The sequence below is a fragment of the Branchiostoma floridae genome, chromosome 2 (assembly GCF_000003815.2).
Source record: "Branchiostoma floridae strain S238N-H82 chromosome 2, Bfl_VNyyK, whole genome shotgun sequence".
Classification (NCBI taxonomy): Eukaryota; Metazoa; Chordata; class Leptocardii; order Amphioxiformes; family Branchiostomatidae; genus Branchiostoma; species Branchiostoma floridae.
The window spans coordinates 22,347,535-22,367,474 of record NC_049980.1 but is presented as its reverse complement, the minus strand read 5'-3'; the positions used below and the strand labels follow the sequence as shown (position 1 = coordinate 22,367,474).

The 19,940-nt window shown below is 42.3% G+C and overlaps 3 protein-coding genes across 7 annotated transcripts in view; 2 read left to right on the top strand and 1 right to left on the bottom strand.

The window, feature by feature from the left end:
• Positions 1-189: 189 nt before the first annotated feature.
• On the top strand, positions 190-5,031 carry LOC118409914 (protein FAM184A-like). The gene has a single exon (XM_035811299.1). The coding sequence runs from the start codon at positions 553-555 to the stop codon at positions 3,886-3,888; it is 3,336 nt and encodes a 1,111-aa protein (XP_035667192.1). The 5' UTR covers positions 190-552; the 3' UTR covers positions 3,889-5,031.
• A 1,534-nt stretch (positions 5,032-6,565) lies between these two features.
• Positions 6,566-14,156, bottom strand: LOC118409935 (monoacylglycerol lipase ABHD2-like). Of its 2 annotated transcripts, none has more exons than XM_035811337.1 (3): positions 14,015-14,156; positions 13,455-13,790; positions 6,566-11,488 (listed from the first exon to the last, which is right to left on the bottom strand). In XM_035811337.1, the coding sequence occupies exons 2-3, from the start codon at positions 13,607-13,609 to the stop codon at positions 10,372-10,374; spliced, it is 1,272 nt and encodes a 423-aa protein (XP_035667230.1). In that variant the 5' UTR covers positions 13,610-13,790; positions 14,015-14,156; the 3' UTR covers positions 6,566-10,371. The 2 variants fall into 2 exon arrangements, with proteins under 2 accessions (XP_035667230.1, XP_035667231.1); XM_035811338.1 differs by having other exon boundaries at positions 14,027-14,113.
• Positions 14,105-19,940, top strand: part of LOC118409916 (AP-3 complex subunit beta-1-like) — a 38,030-nt gene continuing 32,194 nt past the window's right edge. For all 4 annotated transcript variants that reach the window (XM_035811304.1, XM_035811302.1, XM_035811303.1 and 1 more), the window contains exons 1-3: positions 14,105-14,270; positions 14,387-14,462; positions 19,286-19,360. In XM_035811304.1, coding sequence (XP_035667197.1) covers positions 14,155-14,270; positions 14,387-14,462; positions 19,286-19,360 — 267 coding nt within the window. In that variant the 5' untranslated portion in view covers positions 14,105-14,154. The remainder of the gene's footprint in view (positions 14,271-14,386; positions 14,463-19,285; positions 19,361-19,940) is intronic.

Below are 19,940 nucleotides of genomic sequence, written 5' to 3'. Positions count from 1 at the left end.
CATAAATAATAAAAAAAGTAAGACTAAAGATTTATTTTATCTTATTTTATACACTGTGTAAAATCTTATCAATGCTCTTAAGATATCACAAACGTAATTTGAATGCATAATATTTGACCTTAAACAGAGCATTTTTCACAAACCCACACTTCTAGACTGTTTTATGGACTCGTCCCTTGACCCAGAACGACCGTTCCCACCAATCAGGATCGTGCGCAGAAGCGCTGCGCAGTTGTCCTTGGTGACGGAAAGCAAAGTTTACAGTTTGTGATTTTCGTCTCGAACGGGATTTAATTTCACCAATTTCCCGGTCACGTTGACTCAACCGACCTGGATTAGTTGCCACTCGGACAGTGAATCACAGACAAGTGATAATAATGGACGATGTGCTTGTCAAGAAGGCGTTCAGGTCGTGACAGGTGACATCTTTCACAGGACAAAAGTTGCTGTGAGTTGACGGAATTTTGTTTGTATATCCGACCGTTCCCTGCGACCCCCCACCCTTCCACCAGCCGCCCGCTTACCGGACAACACAACTTTCTACGTGCCGTCATGGCAAGCGGAGCAGGGATGTCGTGGCAGTACTACACCACGAACTCCCGCCACGGGAACGTCCCCACCGCCCAGAACGGGCAGATAGGTGGGGACATTCCTCCCGAACTGCACCTGAAAATGTCCAAGAAGATCGCCCAGCTGACCAAAGTCATCTACGCCCTCAACACCAAGAACGACGAACACGAGCTGGAAGTGTCCAGGATCAAGGAGGCCCACAAGGATGAGCTCCAACAGCTCATGGCGGAGATGCAGGGCAAGATCGAGCTCTACAGGAGCAAGATTGGAAGCGAGCTGGACATGCGGCGTCAGATCGAATCACTGGAGTCCACAATCTCCGAGCACGAGAGAATCAAACGCCAGGCCATCACGGAGTTTGAGATATTCAAGCAGAACAGCGAAGAAAAGGAGCGGCATTTGAGATCAGAACACTCGCAGCAGCTGGCAAACTTGGCCAGGCAGCTGGAAACAGCACAGAAGGAGTTCCAGGCACAACTTAAAAGTTTCCAGCAACAGCAGCAGGCAGCCATTGCAGATAAGGAAACCTCCCTGCAGGAGTTGAGGTCAGTGTATCAGAGACAGGTGGATGATATACTAAACAAGCAGCGTACACAGACCTCAGAACTCGCAGGAGAAAAGGAGAAGGTCCAACAAGAGATGGAACAACACATCCTTAAGCTGAGACAGGATTGTGAAAATCTTGAGGCCCAAAACAGGCAAGTGGCTCATGAATACGAGGACAAGATTTCAAAGCAGAAGGCTCTGTTTGAGAAAGAGCTATTGGTCCTCCAGGGACAACTCAGTGAAGCACAGAACAGTCAATTAAGCTCACAGGAAAATGAAGGGAAGTTGAAATCTGACATGAGCAGGCGTATTGCAGAGTTGACCAACAAAGTGTCTCAGCTCACACAGGAGGTTGCCATCCGTGATGAGGACATTAGGAAACATGCCAATGACCTCTGGCAGACTAAAACGCAGCTGACAGGGAAGGACAAACAATTAACAAAGCTTAGTGAAGATCTGAACGCTGCAAGGGGCGAGGCAGCAACCATGCTGGGTAAGGTAAAGGAACTAGAGGGTGAAGTAGCCTCACTAGCACAGAGATGTGAGAACCAGGGGCAGGACATGATACAAAAAGCCTCTCTCCTCAGTACCCTGGAGGAGCTGCGTCTCACCAATGAAAGCAAAATCAGAGATCTGCAACAGGAGTTGCAAAGGACTAACGATCGGTCAAAGTGGCTGGAAGAACAATGCAACGGCCTCAAAGACCAGACCCAAACAACAACCCAGAAACAGAACTCGCAGATAGCATCTCTTGAGAAGTCCCTGGAAAGTTTGTCCCTCGAGAAGCAACAACTTGGGGAAGAGCATGCCAAGGAAGTGATGAGGCTGCAAAAGGAAGCAGAAGAGTTACAGAACAGACTTCTTGCTGAGCACGCTGCCAAGATGAACGAGTTGGAGAGACAACACCTCGCTGCCATGGCTGCAGCACGTGAACACTGGGAGAAGGAAATGAGCAGTCTGCAGAGAGACCTTCAAGACAAGATGACTATCGAGGTTGGCAAGCTCTCACAAGAGAAGAGTGTTGTGGAGTCAGAGTTAGACCAGTTGACCTCTGACCTCTCCAGCAAGCTCAGTTTCTCGGAGAGAGAAGCGGACAGGCTCCGCAAACTTGTGGAGGAGAGTCAGAGTGGCCTGGGTACCGCAACGTCTCAAATCAACATGCTGAGAGAAACGTCAGCAAAGTTGCAAGAGGAACTTGTTGGAGCACGTTCACAGCTGAACAATGCCAAACAGACCATTGAAAACTTGAGGAAAGACCTGGAAACAGCCAAGAATGAGCACCAGACGGCGCTGAGCCGGGCCCACCAGGATCACATGGCTCAGCTGAAATCTACTGCTGCAGAACTCGAAAACAGCTGGATCGGAAGGATGCAGAACGCCCAAGAACAGCTGAAACGCCAGCTCGAGCAGCAGTACACTGAGGAGAGGAAGGCAGCAGTGCAGCACATCAATGACATACGCATGCAGGAGATGGAAGAAGCTCGCAAGAGCTGGCAGTCAAAGCTGAATGACCTAACACGGCAGCTGACAGAGTATAAGACACAGTATGATGCCATGACGGTTCAATCAGCTGCCGAGAAGGATGCCACAAAACGCTGGGCAGAGCAAGAGAAGGACAGGCTCCAGAAAGAGCTGGACAGCATCATAGAAAAACACCAGGAGAAGATTTCTGCCATGGAGTCTGAGCATCAGAACATGGCCTCAGAGTTGTCCAGACAGAAAGAGGAAGACCTGAAAGCCTTACAACAGAAGCTCAGTGCTTCCCATGCATCTGCTCTGTCTGCTGAGAGGGAGCAGCATCAGCAGGCTCTGGTGTCTGTCAGGGAACAGGCACAGGCTTCACTGCAGACAGAAGTCTCCAAAGTTAAGGAGATGTTAGGTCGAGACATGGACAACCTACGAATGGAACTGGCTCACATGCACGCCGCTGAGCTGGAAGAGTTGAACCGAGGTCACCGTGCCCAGCTGCAGGCTGCCCGTATGGAGCTGGAACGTGCCATGCAGATCAGCCAACGGCAGCAGCAGGAGAGTGACTCCAAAATCTTTGACCTGCAGGAAAATCTGCAGCAGAAAACCACCAATGTGGAAAACCTACAGCGGCAAATGTACGGCTTGGAAACCAGCGTCAGCAGCCTGCGGAAAGAGCTTGATGCTAAAGGACAAGAGATCCTGCGTGTGCGAAGTGAAACAAATCAAATCATGTACCATCGTGAGAACGAACTGAGACAGCAACACCAATTGGACATTGACAACCTCACTGCTGAGCACCTTCGAGAGACTCAGTCCATGCTCGGAGATTTCAACCGGGCACAGGAACTTCTCAAAGACAAAATCTCAGCCCTCCAAATCAAACTTGAAGAGGCAGAGGACAGATTCCAAAGGAGAGAGTCCCGTCCTGAAGACTTAGATATGATTAAGAACTTGAGAGAAGCACTGAGTAGCCGTGAACTTGAAATGAAGAAGTTGATTGAGGAGAAGCGGTACTACCAACTAGAACTGGTGAACAGGGAGACTAACTATAACAAGGTGTTTAGTGCCATGGGGCCAAATGTAGGGGTGATGAATCCACTGGCCACAAAGAGAAAGAAGACTGAGAAAAGTGGACCAACGAGGTTCGAAAGTGCACCAAATTTGATGGCACTAGGCGGTCCACCCAGGTTAGACCCTCTTCCTGGGTCTTCCTCCCCCACAAATGACTTTTTCCATGCAGGAGGGGGTAAAGTGTTACCAGTACCGTCTCCCCCCAAGCAGCCAAAAAAGTTTTTGCAGTGACCATGACATGATACAAATGTTTGTGTGTCTGAGTGTGATGATATATTTATATATACACAATGTATGTAAAACTGAACAGTGGTCTGAGATGGTTGAAAAGTTCTCATGTAACATCACAGATATTCAGACAGTTTGATTGTGTGGCTTTATTTTCTATGTGTAAATATACACAATGATTTTGAGTCAAGTGAAAAGTTTTAATGTGCTGTTGGGAACTGTGAAAAACATGGCCTTTAAAGTAATATATCACTGCACAGGGTCACAGTGCATTTCCTGTTCAACATTCTCTCACAAGAAAAGTGTTTGCACAGCTGGCTTGAAAAGCCCTGACAGTTGTACTCTTAGCAGAGGTGGTCTGATTTATGTTTTTGCTGAAATCCCTTTTGTTCTGTCAGTCTGCAAAAAGCATCAGAACTAGCACTGGGATCCTGTAGTCTGGTAAAATTGTTGACTAAATATGTAGCTATCTGACCCAATTTACTTTGTCTGTGGTGACATAGTTTTATCTTGAATTCTGTCTTTAAAACATTTAGGCAACATGAAGATCGATAACTCCTCTCCAAACTCAAAATTAAACAATGTTGCCATGGGCAAAATTCATTTTGCAAACAACTCCTTTGAGCTTTCATGTTTTCTGAATGATTGCTCAAAGCATTTGACTTTTTATGTTGCCAGGGAAGTAAGTCACAGTGCTTAGCAAATTGGCATTGATTGATTTCATATTTTACCTCGAGAACTTTAGTGCCAATGTGTACATACTATGAAGTATCTTTGACACTGTAGTATATGGTACTTGTCAGATATTCTACCACCAATATTGTAAACAATACAAAATGTACCAGATCCTGTCCGTCCTATGTACTAAGGAGCCAAGTTTTTAGACAACTTTCTTTTTAACACAAGTGTATTTGTGAAGTTGTGTGTAAACATAATGTTTGGGTGCCAAAATGTTATTTGTTATGAATGGTAAACTCACAAAGTTATATTGTACAAAGTACTTACCACAAGACCACTTCAACTATTTTGTGTGCACAATCAATATGACACAAAATCATTTATTGACATATTAAACATGCATATTGTGCTGAAGACCACTGTCATTCTCCTTTGATTAATCTGGTATCATGATATGATTAAGAAAAATAAAAGGATTTAGAATCCTGCTGTGGAGAGAATATCAGCTTGCAGTTTGTACATTTTTTAGATATCTGCACTTAAAGGTCACTTATGGAGTCCTTTAGCTTGCTTAGAAACACATGCAAACACACCAAGGGGGTAAAAGTAGTACTTATATCCTGAACCACTTAGGTTTCAAAAAAAGATGATGACTGTTGCAGAGATAGTTGTTATCTTTAATAGTCTTAGTCTGGAAAAGTCTTTGTTGTTAGTCCTGCTGAGGTCTGTGTTTGATATAATATATTGTATGTGACCCCAAGGTCAGCCAGAATCAAAGTAGCTGACCTCCAGATGGCTTGACTTTCTTTCCCCCCATGTCAGGGCATGGTTGTCTGGGTTGGGGAGGATTGGCAGCATATGAATCATGTCTGTCTTCAGCAGACCGAGTCTCCTAATCTGGGTTTGTGTGTTAGAGTTGTGCCCACAACCTTTCCAAGGTTGCTGTGTCATGGGGATTGAAGTTTGTCAGGTTGAAAAAATTTCAATCCATGCAGAAAATTTCCCAAGGCCATGTGCACAGGGTGTCACTTTTAGTGTATTGGATACAGGTGAAGCAGTAGATGTGTATGATCAATGCTAAATTTGCTGTTGGCAACGACTATAAAGTGTTTCCAAGTTCCCAGGGGGTTAGTAGCCAAGTGCGAAGGTATTGAAAATATGCTGTATGTGCAAGAATGGTGCTGTTTATCTTGGAGGCCAAGTCCACAGGCCTGTTAGGACCTGCTCCAGACATGACCCCTCAGTCTAGGGTGCCTTAGGGGTCCTTTAGGGTTTTGAAGTAAGAAAAACTTCCAAACTGAAGGTAAAAGAAGTGGGAAATGATGCAGCATGCATTTCAATGAATCCACAGGAGGTTAGATGTTTCTTGTAGATGTAGGTGACTGGAAAGTGTTTATATGAACTTTTCTAGGGGTCAGAGAAAAGGTCCAAAGCCTGAGGGGAAAGCCCAGACCTGTGGCACTACAGAGAACAGGTCACCCACTGTGGATGTGGGGAGAATTTTGATGAGGATTGAGACTGTCTAGGTTGGCTGAATTAGGAACTATATTTTGGGAGTGGCCTCAGTATATGCCACAGCAACAGGATAGCATACAGCACAGAATCAGGAGAGCACCAATATGTACATTGCATATTCATAGCATTTGCCATCCAAAATTGTAGGCAAACATAGCAAAGACACACATAGCAAAGACATATGCAAACATATTGGGTTTCAAGATCTGATGCAGCCTGGGTGCCATCCTTGTTTCATGTTCACTCCTCTTGTATTCTTCCTTTTGCTCTGAGTAAGTGTGCAAGGTGAGCAAGCATAAACTAGACAAGAATGGCACCCAGGCTGTGATACATGTATCGGGAACTAAAATCTAGACAGCTGATGAAAATTGTGTGCCCAACAGGCCCAGTTCCAAATCAACATATTTTTTTGACAACCAAGGCCATGGTTGTGTTCTTGTTCTTAAAAGGTACAACTGTGGCTACAGGTATTGAATGCAAGACAGGATAGTAGAAAGCAAACCAGTTTATTCTCAATTTCTGCATGGTAGCAAACATTACAAGGCTGTGTTGTACTGATAAGTTCACTTAGACCTTAGCAAGAATGCAGAAAAGATTTAGTACATTTCAAAGGCATGTTGCTGATGTTGAGCATTAAGAGTAACTACAGCACTTTGGATACTGATATCTGCAATTTGAAAGCCCCTGTCTGAAAGACCTGCAGGCACTTTGCAAAGTAAAGCCTCAGATTGTTATGAGTTGTTTGCATGTAACATATCACCCCAAAGCAGCATAAGGTGTTTTAGCTTTGCCTGTTTAGACCGCCTGAAATGGACTGCAAAGTGCTCAGTCAGTGGTTTGTAGTAAAGTAAATGTTTGCAAAATTCTGGCTGCTGTGGAACTGTCACATTTATGATGCCTTCAAGCTGCTGCTTTCCCACATCGATTTTAGCTGACGTTTCACCTGAATGGCCAAAAAGGTTTGCTATTAAAGCTCAAACAAAAACTGAATAGTGGTTGACAGATATGGCTTATAGATCACATCCAATTCCAATAGTTTTGTGAATGTAAAATCATGGTAAGTCACAAATACATATTAAATGTTAAATGCATACCTTTAACAGATATTTGGTTGGTTGGGCACAGATTGGAGACAAAGATGCCATATTCAATCTTTGAGCCAGATTGGCAGATCTGGGATGCCACAGACCCCAAATAATAAGATGCATCTAAAAATAAAATTTACAAAAAATGCATACTATCCTCATAAACAACCAGGTACATCATTGTTGTGAATGTAAATAGAATTTTTGATGGTCAGCAACATGGAATGCCTATTTGTACCTATGCCATCAGACATACAGAGGAAGACAGCACTTCCAAACTCACTGGATACCATACACAACAGGTGATTCACCAGGAAAGAACAGCACACTAAACATCATTTAGTTATAATTAAACATTAAATCTTTTATCACAGCACATACTGTTATCATAGAATTATATGATAAAGAAATCTAAAACCCTAAGTGGTAATATTATGCATACTGGTATCTATGCAACAACCAAGATACTTGGTTTATAAAATCAAGATAATGTCACAAGTAACAAGGTACAGTCAATAATTGATATCATAAGCTATCTATCTAAGAGCCTATTGATAATTTGTGATCAAACATGATGAACTTTCATGGTGATCATTATCATAATTTTGGACAAGTCGCCTGAACTGAGTCCACTGTTTCTCTCTAAGACAAGTAATCATCATGTTATAGTATGAACTAGGTGACTATACTTGCAAATGCTCCTGACGCACAAATCCAAAATATAGGGTAACACATTACAAAAATATATTTAAGCAGCCTGCTAATGACATTACGCACATACAAACAGGATATTGTCCTATATATTGTAATTGAGTTCTTTGATACAAAACATTTTAATTGCTAATCTACTGACATTCAATGATAAGTAACTCCACTGCTACCTTCCTCAGGGCACAATGCACTCTACTATGTCTTACCACTCTGTGAAGTAGCAACTTTGGCAAGGTTACGGTCCCAAAGATGGCTGAGTAGTAGAGTCTGTTTTACCTCGTGGAAGGTACCTGAGAAGTCACCATTGTGTAGCAAAGAACACAATACACAGTTGTAACATACCAACCTGATACAACTATTTATGGAGGATATCCTCCTACAATACAAAAATATCACATCCAGGCTGGAAAACAACTTCACCAGCAGAAACTCTCTGGAAGAGACAATGTACAAATACATTTTGGCCAGTAATCTCTCACACAATTTATGTACAAATACTGCAAATTTATACGAAAATATCATCACTTCAAGTTCAGCCTCACTATTTTTACAGCTCAGTTTCACTTAGAGAGCCAGAATAACAACACATCATTTAGCACCACCGGGAGTACAGGGCTCCCATCAGCAAATTCAGGAATAATCTCCCAGGTTCAGTATTTGTATACGTCATGTTCTCCTGGAAAAAAAATCTAGAAAATGTCTGGAGCTGTCCAACCCAATAGTGGAAGTGGTAACAGTCCATCCTTGTTCAACTTTCAACATTTGGATTTCTCTTACCAAATGTTTTAAGGCCATACAAATTAAGCAACCTGCTTCAGAACCTTTTGATAAAATATGGGCCAGTGAGAAAACCATTCATTTAATCACTGTTTGTCAACGAGGGAAGTTACATTCCAACTCATCTTTACCAAAATACAGGTTATAAGTGCTTATACACCAACTTCCCCAAGCAAGGAGAAACATTGTTCTCATCATAAATAGCTCTTCCTCTACTAAGGTAGAGCATTGTCAATACAGGATAAACATAATGTAATCAAAGAAGCAATTGCAAAATGACAACTGACGACTGCAAAGGAAGACAAAGCAAATCAATTTTGATACATCAAGTTGCTTCATGTTACTGTAACACCAGGGCACATAAAATAGTCTCAATCAATGCAGGATTTACCTCAGATCTGTAGAAAATTAAGAGTTAAGTTTTGCAGACTTTTGTAACATGCCTCAAGATTCTTTTTTGTAATGATCAGCACTGAGAAGGACACTGAATACATGAGAACTGAAGTTGGTTGATGACAAATTTATAACTGTGCAGAGCAGGGAATGTACCGTTCCAAAACTTAAGCCCTCTTGCCTAAACTTTAGGCTTAAGACTTCTGAGTTCTAGCACCTATCGCTATCCCTATATTGGGTACCAGATATGCCAGATGTCTGAAATGTGATGTAAAAAACTGATGTATCCAGTATTTCATTACACTGCTGCTGGGATCCCTGACACAGGGGTAGGCAGCAGTTGGCTAGTGAAATTAAGAAAAAATACATGGCAGTTACTCAGGGTAAACTACAAATATCCCCAGTATGTCTTTTCTATTCTCAGAATATGAATCAGAGATGACGAAAATTACTGTTTATGCTGAAAATAATAATCTTACATGTTTTGTTACTATACATGATAGTTACTCAATTTGACTGTATCTTGATTCCAAGCCATTTTCTAACATGTTGATAAAGCTAAAAATGTTGTGCTACTGCATAACCATCACAAGGAAGACAGAATATTTGGGTTTAATAGTCTGAAATTCTATCATTTATGCTGAAATGGGCCAGTCCGTCAAACAGAATTATAAAAGCGATATCTCGACACAAGCGTCACTTTGATTCTGAAGACATCTTAAAGCAGTAGCACTACAAGGCAGTCAGTGCAAGAGCAGATTTGTTACACTGAAACACTGACACAGATGAATATACATGTTGCCACTGCTTCAAGAGACTGATATCAATGACAACAACTCTACTTACTCTCAGTTCCTAACTATAGAAGACTGAAAACATGGCTAGATACCCTTTTACACTAGTAAAGTAAATTTATAATGTTTTTCAGCAAGTTATAGATTGAAAACATTTACCAACTTCTACAAAGGCTGAGAATTACTGTTGTTTGAGCTTACAAAAACACTACAGGTAGCATGAAGACTGTCTAATCTCACTTTTTAAGTGAGCAACTTCCAGCTACAAAATATGAAGTTGCTGTGGCCAGGTGCTGCAACAACCCTACCCTGGAAGTCAGACTGTTATCAGGACCTGCACAGGCCAGCTGGTTGGTTATCCCAGAGCCAACATGCCTCCTAGGAAACTCTATGTGCCAGAAATCCATGGGGTGGCCAAGGAGCTGACCTGTACAGGCGCTAATAACAGTCTAGGCTTCCATGGTAGAACAACCCATACAACTGCAGAATGCCAAACTTCTGGTGGGTGACATATGGGACCATGCCTTGTACGATCAGTCTACCGGTGTCCCTACACTGGAGGAGGCACACAAAGACAGATTTTCAAATGCACTGGATGAGCTCAAGAGACTATCTGTGCTAGCCTTTACTTTGGACTGGTCTAAAGCTAGAGTTGACATTGCATCAAGGTACTGTAGCAGTAGCCGGTGCAGCCAGGTCTCCGAGTCAGGAATGATGAGACCCCCACTGTAAAAACCAAGATGGCCACCATGACGAGTGAGCACAAACATTGCATTATCTCGACTCATTGCATAGTTGTACGGGACATCTAGCATATCTTCGGGGATAAGGGGGTCGTCAAGGGCATTTACAAGAAGCGTGGGCACCGTTATCTTATGCATAGTGAATTTGCAGCTGCAGTGGCGGTAGTAACTGTGCAGGCTGGAGTAGCCACCGGCTTGGAGGGTGTAGGCCAGGTCGATCTCCTGCAGGGAGGTTGCTGACTGGATGGCACTGAGGTTGAAGTCGCTGTTGCCACGGAAGAGGACGTAGCTGTGGCGTTGAAGGATGGTCTTCAGCCCCTGCGCCATGGCGAAGTTGTACGCTCTCCTGAAGCCAGTCCATTCCATCAGCACGTTGCTGCCTCTGACTGCATCATAGCCCTGTCCAGCAGACACACAGCAGATCACCCTTCTGTTGTGTGGCCGCCCCTCTGCCATGTACTTACACACGATGTTGGCCCCCATGCTGAACCCCACAACAATAAGGCGTGTTGTGGTGTTTTCCCTCATGACGTCATCCACCATGGCCCCAAACTCTCCCGTCTCCCCGTAGGTGAAGATGCGCCGAGCGGTCAGCGGGTTGTCTGTAGTCCCCAGGTGGTCAAGCACGGCCACCTTGTAACCATGGTCACTAACGAGGCTGACGAATGCCTGGATGTACTTGGAACGATTTGAGCTGCCGAAGCCGGGACAGACGACAATGGTGATGTCTCCTGCGGGGTGGGGTTTGGACGTGTCGTACAGGGTGTAGGTGAGTGTAGAGCCATCTTCCAGCTGGACTGAGAAGCATTCACCTGTGCGGGACTCCTTTGAACGACTGGGACCAAATAAACTGTGGATGATGGACTGGAGATGACCATTCCTGCCCCACAAGATAGGGGGAGTATATCTGTGAACAAAGAAATAGAAGCAACATCAGGGTTTGTGCTAAGCCTCAAATGGGTATAGGACATCATTGATGCATGAATCATATATACTACATGAATACATAAAAACACAGGTAGGTCACACAACAAGCAGCTCACTCAGTCACATCCAAAGTAGGTCAATTGGTACCTATTTCGAAAAGAAGTCCTATCAAAACCCCATTTCATGGGCGGCTAACAATTGCTATTAGTACTCAAGGTCCAGTTCATTTCAAATGCCATTTCCGAGTGCGATGAATTGGAAACTGGCATGGTGCAGGAAGAGTTTCCCTAACAGTTCTTGAGTTAAACTTTTTAGCTGAAATGACGACTCCCTTGCTGAGATGACCCACAATATGTTCGATGTGGACATTCTCCTTCAAAAGCATTATGGCAGCTAAGAAAGAAACATATTATTTAAATTGCTTTTGTTTTGACTTCCATTTATCCGTGTTAACACATCACTTCTTTTTCCCCAAATTCTAACGTTTCCTTTCCATGCATTGTTGTAACCTCCACCATCGGCTGTGCTAGGGCAAAACCTTCACTCCCTCAGGCCTGTGCTTATGTCCCCTTTAGGGGTTTGTCATAGAAGTAGAAGTAGAAGAATACCTGCTGTACCCACTTCAACAACCAGCACTACGTAGCCATAACTCATGTCCTGCCAGAGGGGATATCATATGTAGTGTCAAAGCGAGACTGCAGCAATGTGTGCGCAATAAAAGTGTGAATGATGTGACAACAATGCAACAAATCATCCATACAAATACGATGACAAGAGACACATTAGGTGCTAAATCTATTCATCAGATACAGTGCACAAAGGAGAGAAGAATGGTTGCTTACACATTAGGAAATATCAGTGATTATGAGGGATGTGTGCAACTGCTAAAATAAGAGCGCTAATGGACCTTGTGTCCTTCAGAATGTGAACTGATCCTGGGATAATCATGCTGTCATAACATTCACAGATATGTCATTAAAAATTCAACATCTCCTTTCAGCAGACCAAGGTGCTTGCTTCATTGCATTCAATCAATACTTTCCTAAAATCACCGGATACACGTATGAATACATAATTGAATAACCTTGACAGAACTATGAGACATTGGACTTAAGTTATGGCTGAAACATTAAATTTGATGTTGGAACAAGCTCCTAAACATTAGATGCAAAAACATGATCAATAGATCTATGTATGTTTGTGTGTGTGATATTTGGATACATAATAGCAAAAAGCTCACATGAAAAATCCTGATGTGAAAAGGGATGCAGCTGTAGTTGTTATCGATACATTAATGGTAGTATACCATTACAGGAAACATGTTGGTAATGGTGATGACAACTGATAAATCTTGCCAGCCAGATATGTTATCCATACATGTATGTGTTATGTCAGATACTGGTCTATAACGTTATATGCACCCATGTAAGGTGTGTACAGCTATGAATGATGATGTAACATTTTAGGAAAATTCCAAGACATTACTGTACGAGACTGCACATTACAGCTTTGTTGAAGCAAATGATACGTTAACATTTTAAAATGCATACCTCATTGACCATGCTTCACTTAGTAACTATCACTCCCTTAACTACACGTATCTGATTTCGAAAGGCTAAAGAATGTAATCAGCGGCTTAAATAGGCTGAAGTCACAGCGATCCTTGCCAACCAAGAATGCAATGGATTGACCTTATCTCGAGCAAACACAAGTTCTGCTTTATACCGCATGATCTCATAGATAGGCTTGTCAGTTATCTGTACTTCCCATTTCCGTATGGGATGAGATGGTCATGTTCATATCGGAGGTGAGTCAGATCTATTAAAGTTCGGCCTGAGATTGCGGCCTTCCGATAGACGGAGTCAAGTAGAATGCTGAAATCTTTAAAACATTTTTGATAGAGTAGAGTAAGACGTATCGGAAAGAGTGCGAGATGATGTCATTACCTTAAGGTGAGAAGCGGCACTGTCTGCAGCAGGAATTCGTTCAGGTCCGAGGGGCGGTAGTACAGGGTGGGAGGCGCCGGGCCGTTGCTAAGGTTGAGCAGGCGGAGGAAGACGTAGCACAGCACCAAGACGGCAGCACCGAAGAACACCTCCATGGCCGGCGTAGGAGGCCCAGCAGTGTCCACCTGCCCGGGAACGTGACTGGTAGACTATCGGGGACACCGGAGGCTGACCCGCCGTCACAAATCGAACTTGGGCATGATGGAAATGTCAATGAATCTATCGCGAGCAAGAGGCTTCTCGAATGAGAATAGTCCACCATGTACAAGGGGATTTCTGCAAGGAATATGATAAATCAATACATGTCATTAAATTTAAAAAAATATACACAGAATTCAAATTTTATATAACTTATCAATATCAAACGACGATAGCGCGATAATCATATCAATGAAATGGGAACTTAAAGTTCTATAAGTTAAGATCCCCTATATGTCCTGATGAATGGTATCAACTAATAACCTCTGACCGCCAACGTGGCCCATAACTCATTTGCATACCTGTCACCTGACCTCCATCTGCTCGCCACCATCTTGGTTCCTGATACTGCTGCCACTGAGGTGTCCGAGATACACCCCAGTTTGCAAGTTTTCCCTGCCGTTTTTCTGACCTCCCGCCTCTCGGTTTGGTCGGCCTGAAGATGTCGAACGGCGGAGGGTCGTACAATGCCCAGAACGACAGCCGGGCGGGCTCCACTGGTGAGCCGGACATCGGCACCGAACCCACCGGCGGCTTCTTCTCTGCGGATTACAAGAAGTAGGTTGAGCCATGCCAGTTCCGGATTCGCCTGATTGTGTGTTTTCCTTTCTTGTTTACTTCATAGTCACGTCACCGTTTGCTGAGATATTTTCTTGTTTTCTCGACGTCTACAGGCATGATGACCTAAAGCAAATGCTGGACAGCAACAAGGATAACCTGAAGTTGGAAGCGATGAAAAGAATCGTTGGGGTAAGTTTGGAAAAACACTCACGCCCCCCACCCCCTCTCAGCGTGAAGAAATAAAAGTTTAGGAGTTCGGCCAATAGCTACGATCTGGTGTCTGAAGGGAGCTTTTGTTCCCTAGACTTGTTTTTCACCGAGAAGCCTTCTTAGTACCCACCGAGTTAGATCAGGATCGTTGTCAGGTTGGAAACTGGGACAGTAAACAAATTGTCATGTGCGCGTGCCGTGCATGTCTAAAGTTCACTTCAAGACAAACTTGGCTGAAATTTAGGAAGTGTCATGTTGTTTTACCCATCCTATGAACTGAAAACGATTGTCTAAACTATAAATTGTTAGAAAATAGATCATACCGAAAGGAGAAGAAGATACATTTACCACTTTAACAAGGTGAGGAAAAACACAGTCGTTCCCCAAGCAGGATATAGGGCTGTGTCAGTGTATGCTTTTCATGATAAACCAGGCTCGATAAACAGAACATCAATAGTTCAAAGTACCTTCCAACATTACAAGTATGCATTGATCATTGCAATGAGTCTATCAGAATTTTGATTTTTCTGAATCTTGACCATGGGAGTTAAGCCATACGGTATACTGTAATTGGGTCACTGGGAAAAGGGTTAGTCACAATGAAACTAATTTGTCTTCCTTCATTGACTTACTAAGTTAGTCCAGTTTGTTGTTGTTGTGTGGTTACTTTTTCCAAGAAATGGATCAGTGCACGTTAATGCTGTGATATCATGTTTGTTGTAAATCAGGACAGATGTGACAGCCCATTAAACTGCAGGCAGTTTAGAAAATTTAATCTTGTTATAATGATGATGGTATTACTATTACTATTACTATTAATATTAGACAACCTTTGCTATTTACTTCAGCAAAGATCCTAAAGTAGGATAAAATGGATTGATGTTTTAGGCAGTTTTCATCCCTGTTCCATTTTTTTGGTCTGCACTTTGGACGAGATTGACAAAGGCCAAAATGTATCCATATAAGACCTCGTGAACAAATAAACAAAGGAACAAATAGCAAGCTATTTGATTCTGTTTCGAGTCTTCTCAAATGTCCCCCTAATGGTGTGTATGCACTGTGACCAAATGTCACCTGAGTGAGTTTGGAGTTCACTAAAATTATTTCAACAACCGACATAATTTGTGAACACATGATTCCTGGTTGACTGCTAGTAAGGTTTGTAACAATTTGTCCTAGCATAAAACTGACCATGGCAAGATGGCTAGAGCTGCACAGTCCATGTCAACATTTGACTGCAAACATGGGATCTATTTGGAGCACACTGCACTCGATTTGTTAGCAGGACGAGAAGGCTAAGGGGCAGAGAATGTTGAGCATGTCAGACCATGTATGAGGCAGGATGATAACATGTGTACTGGGTTTCCTCCATACCACCACAGTCTACTGATAAAGATGTGTGAAATGTCAGGTTGGTCAGGAATGAAAACACTTTAGATATACTGTAACAGGAAGGAAAACAACCCAAGGTATAACTCATTAGGGTGACTGTAGAATGTATACTCTGGCATGGCATGATGATTGAAATTCTAGGTATCATTGTAATGTCCCATTTTCTCCTGAACTTTGTGGCTAGTGTCATGATTTACAGATTACATACTTAGGGACTCAGGATTTTTTTTAAAGTGTAAAACTAAAAGGAAAACCCAAAAGTTTGATTACTTGGTTTCCTTGTAGGAGAATGATGACTTGGGATTGTATCCGATATCCTCAGTGACAGGGTAATGGGAAAGTGGCCTGATTGCCATTTAGTCATTTACCAAGTGAGATGTTCCCTGAAGATTTAGATTTAGCAAGGTAAACACACAGTGTAAGACCTGCAGACCAAGGGTCATGGTTTCTCCACCAGAGGGTAGGACTGGTATGTGGGGCTGTTGAAGGATGTCAGTTCTCAGAAGCTGTTGTGAAAATAGTACGCTTTTTACCAGACTACCATCGCTTTTCTTTGAGGAGACAGGTAAAATCTTTGGCATTGGATTTGTATTCTGAAAGTTCCTTTCTAGTAGCTGGACTGAATTTGTTTTCGAACTAGGTTGCTAGTTAGTAAGGATATCCAAGACCCCTTCTTGTGGTCAACCCTTCTGTCAGACCACTTTCCTAATGGGCTGCTTGAAAATGGAAACCCTCTTTTTTTAAAGTAAAAGTCCACCTGGGATTAGAAGAATTTAGAACATGTGTGGCAGGGACATGTGTTAGCATTCCATGTGTGTGGTGGGTGGACTACAGGGCAGACAAACATTAGACCCCCAATCTGAAGAAATATTAAACCAGGGGTTATCAGATCAAAGAACCTTCTTGATCAGATGGACCAGGTTTGTGCTCTAATTAGGACTGTCATGTTGAGTTACAGCATGCACTGAAAGCAGAGAGTGGATGGTATCCTTGCATCTCTCTCTAGACAATATCCAACAAAATATGAAGTTAGGTAATTCTAAATGTTCAGTTTGTACTTGTATTATATGTATTATCATAATTATGGGTGTTGTTCCTCCTCCTAAATTTCCTAAAGTCACTACAAACTTGTTATGTTATCAATTCTGTAAACAGAACTCCTTTTCATTAGACATTGGATGGAATAGATGCTTCCCTGCACATGTAGGACAACAGGGGATATCACTGCTAATACTAGCCTGGATTCCATACCCCAACCTCAAGATATATCTTTCGTGCACGATAGATACTTGAGATCGGGCTGGGGTTTGGTAACCAGGCTATGCTAATACCTGAGGATCTGTTGACACAAATGGAGGTGGTTCCATGCACTGCAGGTCCCCATTCCCAACCACACCTGTTTTTCATTACTGTCCAGGCCATCCATGCTGGAGATTTTATGGCACTGGGAAACCTGTCTGAATGTATCATACATGGTGAGATTGCACAGTGTAATTGGCAGTGCGTAGGGCTCAGGTCCTAGGTTTGAAACCTGCCATGTCACGGATCTTGTGCCCTTGGGAAAGGTATTTTGCACGACTTTCCTCACTTCACTCAGGTGAAAATGAGTATTTCGCTTTGGCAAGGGACTCCCCCCGGGTAGGGCATTAAATGGAGGTCCCTTGTTTGGAGAAAGTTGCACTCAGAGCATGTTAAAGAACCCGCCACACTTCTCGAAAAGAGCAGGGGACTAGTTAGCCTGGATTCCATACCCCAACCTCAAGATACTTGAGATCGGGCTGGGGTTTGGTAACCAGGCTAGGGACTAGTGGATCTACATGTATTTCCTGGTGTGAGTGGATCAAACCATTGCAGCCAAAATGGGGTAGAGAATATCCCAAGCAGCCTTCATAACAGCTGCGTAGCCTATTGAGTCAGTGAAGTCAAGCTTGCCAAAGCCTGATGTTTCTGACATTGGGAGAAGAGATGCTGCTAGTACTAGAGTTATTACTATGAGTATGAGACACTCCTCATCTTCATGATGATTATTATTATTATTATCTTTATTATTATTATTATTGTTATTATTGTTATTATCATTATTATAGGTAACATCAGGCTCTCGAAACTTGGTTTAAAAAAACTCCTGGCAAAGTACATGTACTGCAGTAGGCGTGGGGTCAAGTGAAATGGCTCAGAACTTATTATTTCTTGGTGGCCCAAGGCAGTCGTGGCCAGTAAACATTGGATCTACAATGTACGAAGATGCTTGTACATCATGTGACTTTCTGGTCAGGCCACAGCCATTTTTAAAAGATGATAGAAGCCTGTCATTACTTCTATATTGTAGACTTGTATGTTTTTTTTTGCCGTTAGCCAAAAGTGTACATAAGTTCTTGAGAGTAGGAATATTGATTTGTGTGGTATGTCAACGATACAACCAATACAATGATTTCAATCAGTTTGTGTTTTGTTAATGTTTGGGACATATTTTTGTTCCTGGTAAAAAAACACCTCTAGGTGAAGTGAAGGTAGACCTAAGGAGGGTGACCAGGTTACCATATGGCTCACTTATGCTAATCTAATCTGAGAATTCCTCTGGGACCAGGCCCAAAGTAGAGTAGGACAGGGAACAAAATGCTTTCAGCTCTGATTATCTTATGCCCTGGCCCAGGAATCTGCATGTTGTTGTGATTAAAATATATGTCATTTCAGCTAAGGGCAACTATGGTACATGTACTAGTATATTGCAACAGAAATAAAATGCCATGCGACGCGTGTCGCCTGTCCTATGCATATATACGTGTACAAATGTACATTGTATGCATGTTGTGCATTTTGGCCATCCACTTCATGATTCACTTGCATTCGTTAATTACTGTCCTAGGACAATTGATGTACATCATGCAAAGTGCCTCTTGTAAATTAGCCCTAAGCTTGGTAAAGTCAAGATGCTTATGTGTTCAAGATAATATAATATATTCTAATGTTGAATCAAAACAAAGTGATACCTGTTGATCATCTGAAAACATATGAATATGCACCTAATTAATGTTGGAGAGGGAATCTGTGTTCAATCTGGTAACTTACCAGTTTTATTTCAACTGAGTCTTGATTTATATTGGTGTTACTGGTAGTTCTTGACTTTAGGCTATAATTGCTGTCACCTAACCACACAAGTGCACATACTTGTCCTTCTACAATTGATTACTTTGTATATTCAACACACCAGGATGCAAATTTTGGTTACTAATGTACATGTCCTTCCACAATATGGCTACTGATTACCTTCTATATTCAACACACTGGTATGCATAGTTTGGTTACCAATTGATTTGTGGTACAACTTAAGATGGTAATATGTATTCATCTTAATTTGCAAGCTCCTTGGGCATTGAAATTTATTTTCAAACTATGTTTCTGTCTTGCAGATGGTGGCAAAAGGCAAGGATGCATCAGACCTCTTTGCAGCTGTGGTGAAGAATGTGGTGTCTAAGAACATTGAAGTAAGAAGATTTCTCGATTGCATTTTTGTAGAAAAAACATTATTGATGTAAATCTTACATGTAGTTGATCAAGGGATAATGATGATGATGATGATTGATCAAGTAAGCCTGTGTTTTACTGTAGAATGGGGCAATTGGGATCTTGAGTTACAGGTCATATAATGAGCAATGTGCACTAGGAGCCTTTTGGAAAGAAGAAAATGATCCAAAAGGAACCTTGAGTTTCTAGAAAAGATATTCAATGGCTTCTAACATCGGTAATGCTGCCTGGGATGCCCACTGTATTACCTTGTTGCAATTCCAAAATACCTTGTGATATAAAGATTTCAAAGCTGTTCAGTTGCAACATTTTTCACACATCTTCCCTAATAATTCCAGGTTTGTCCTGAAAAGTGTAGAAAATTTTAAGGTGTTGAGTTTTCGATACTTTTATTGATGGCACTTAATTTGTTTATCTGTCCATCATGTTGTCACTTAATCACACATTATGCTTCATTAACGTATCCTCTTACCTTTTCATTACCTTATTATGTTTTCCAATAAACACAGGCTATTCTGATATTCACTCATGACAAATTCA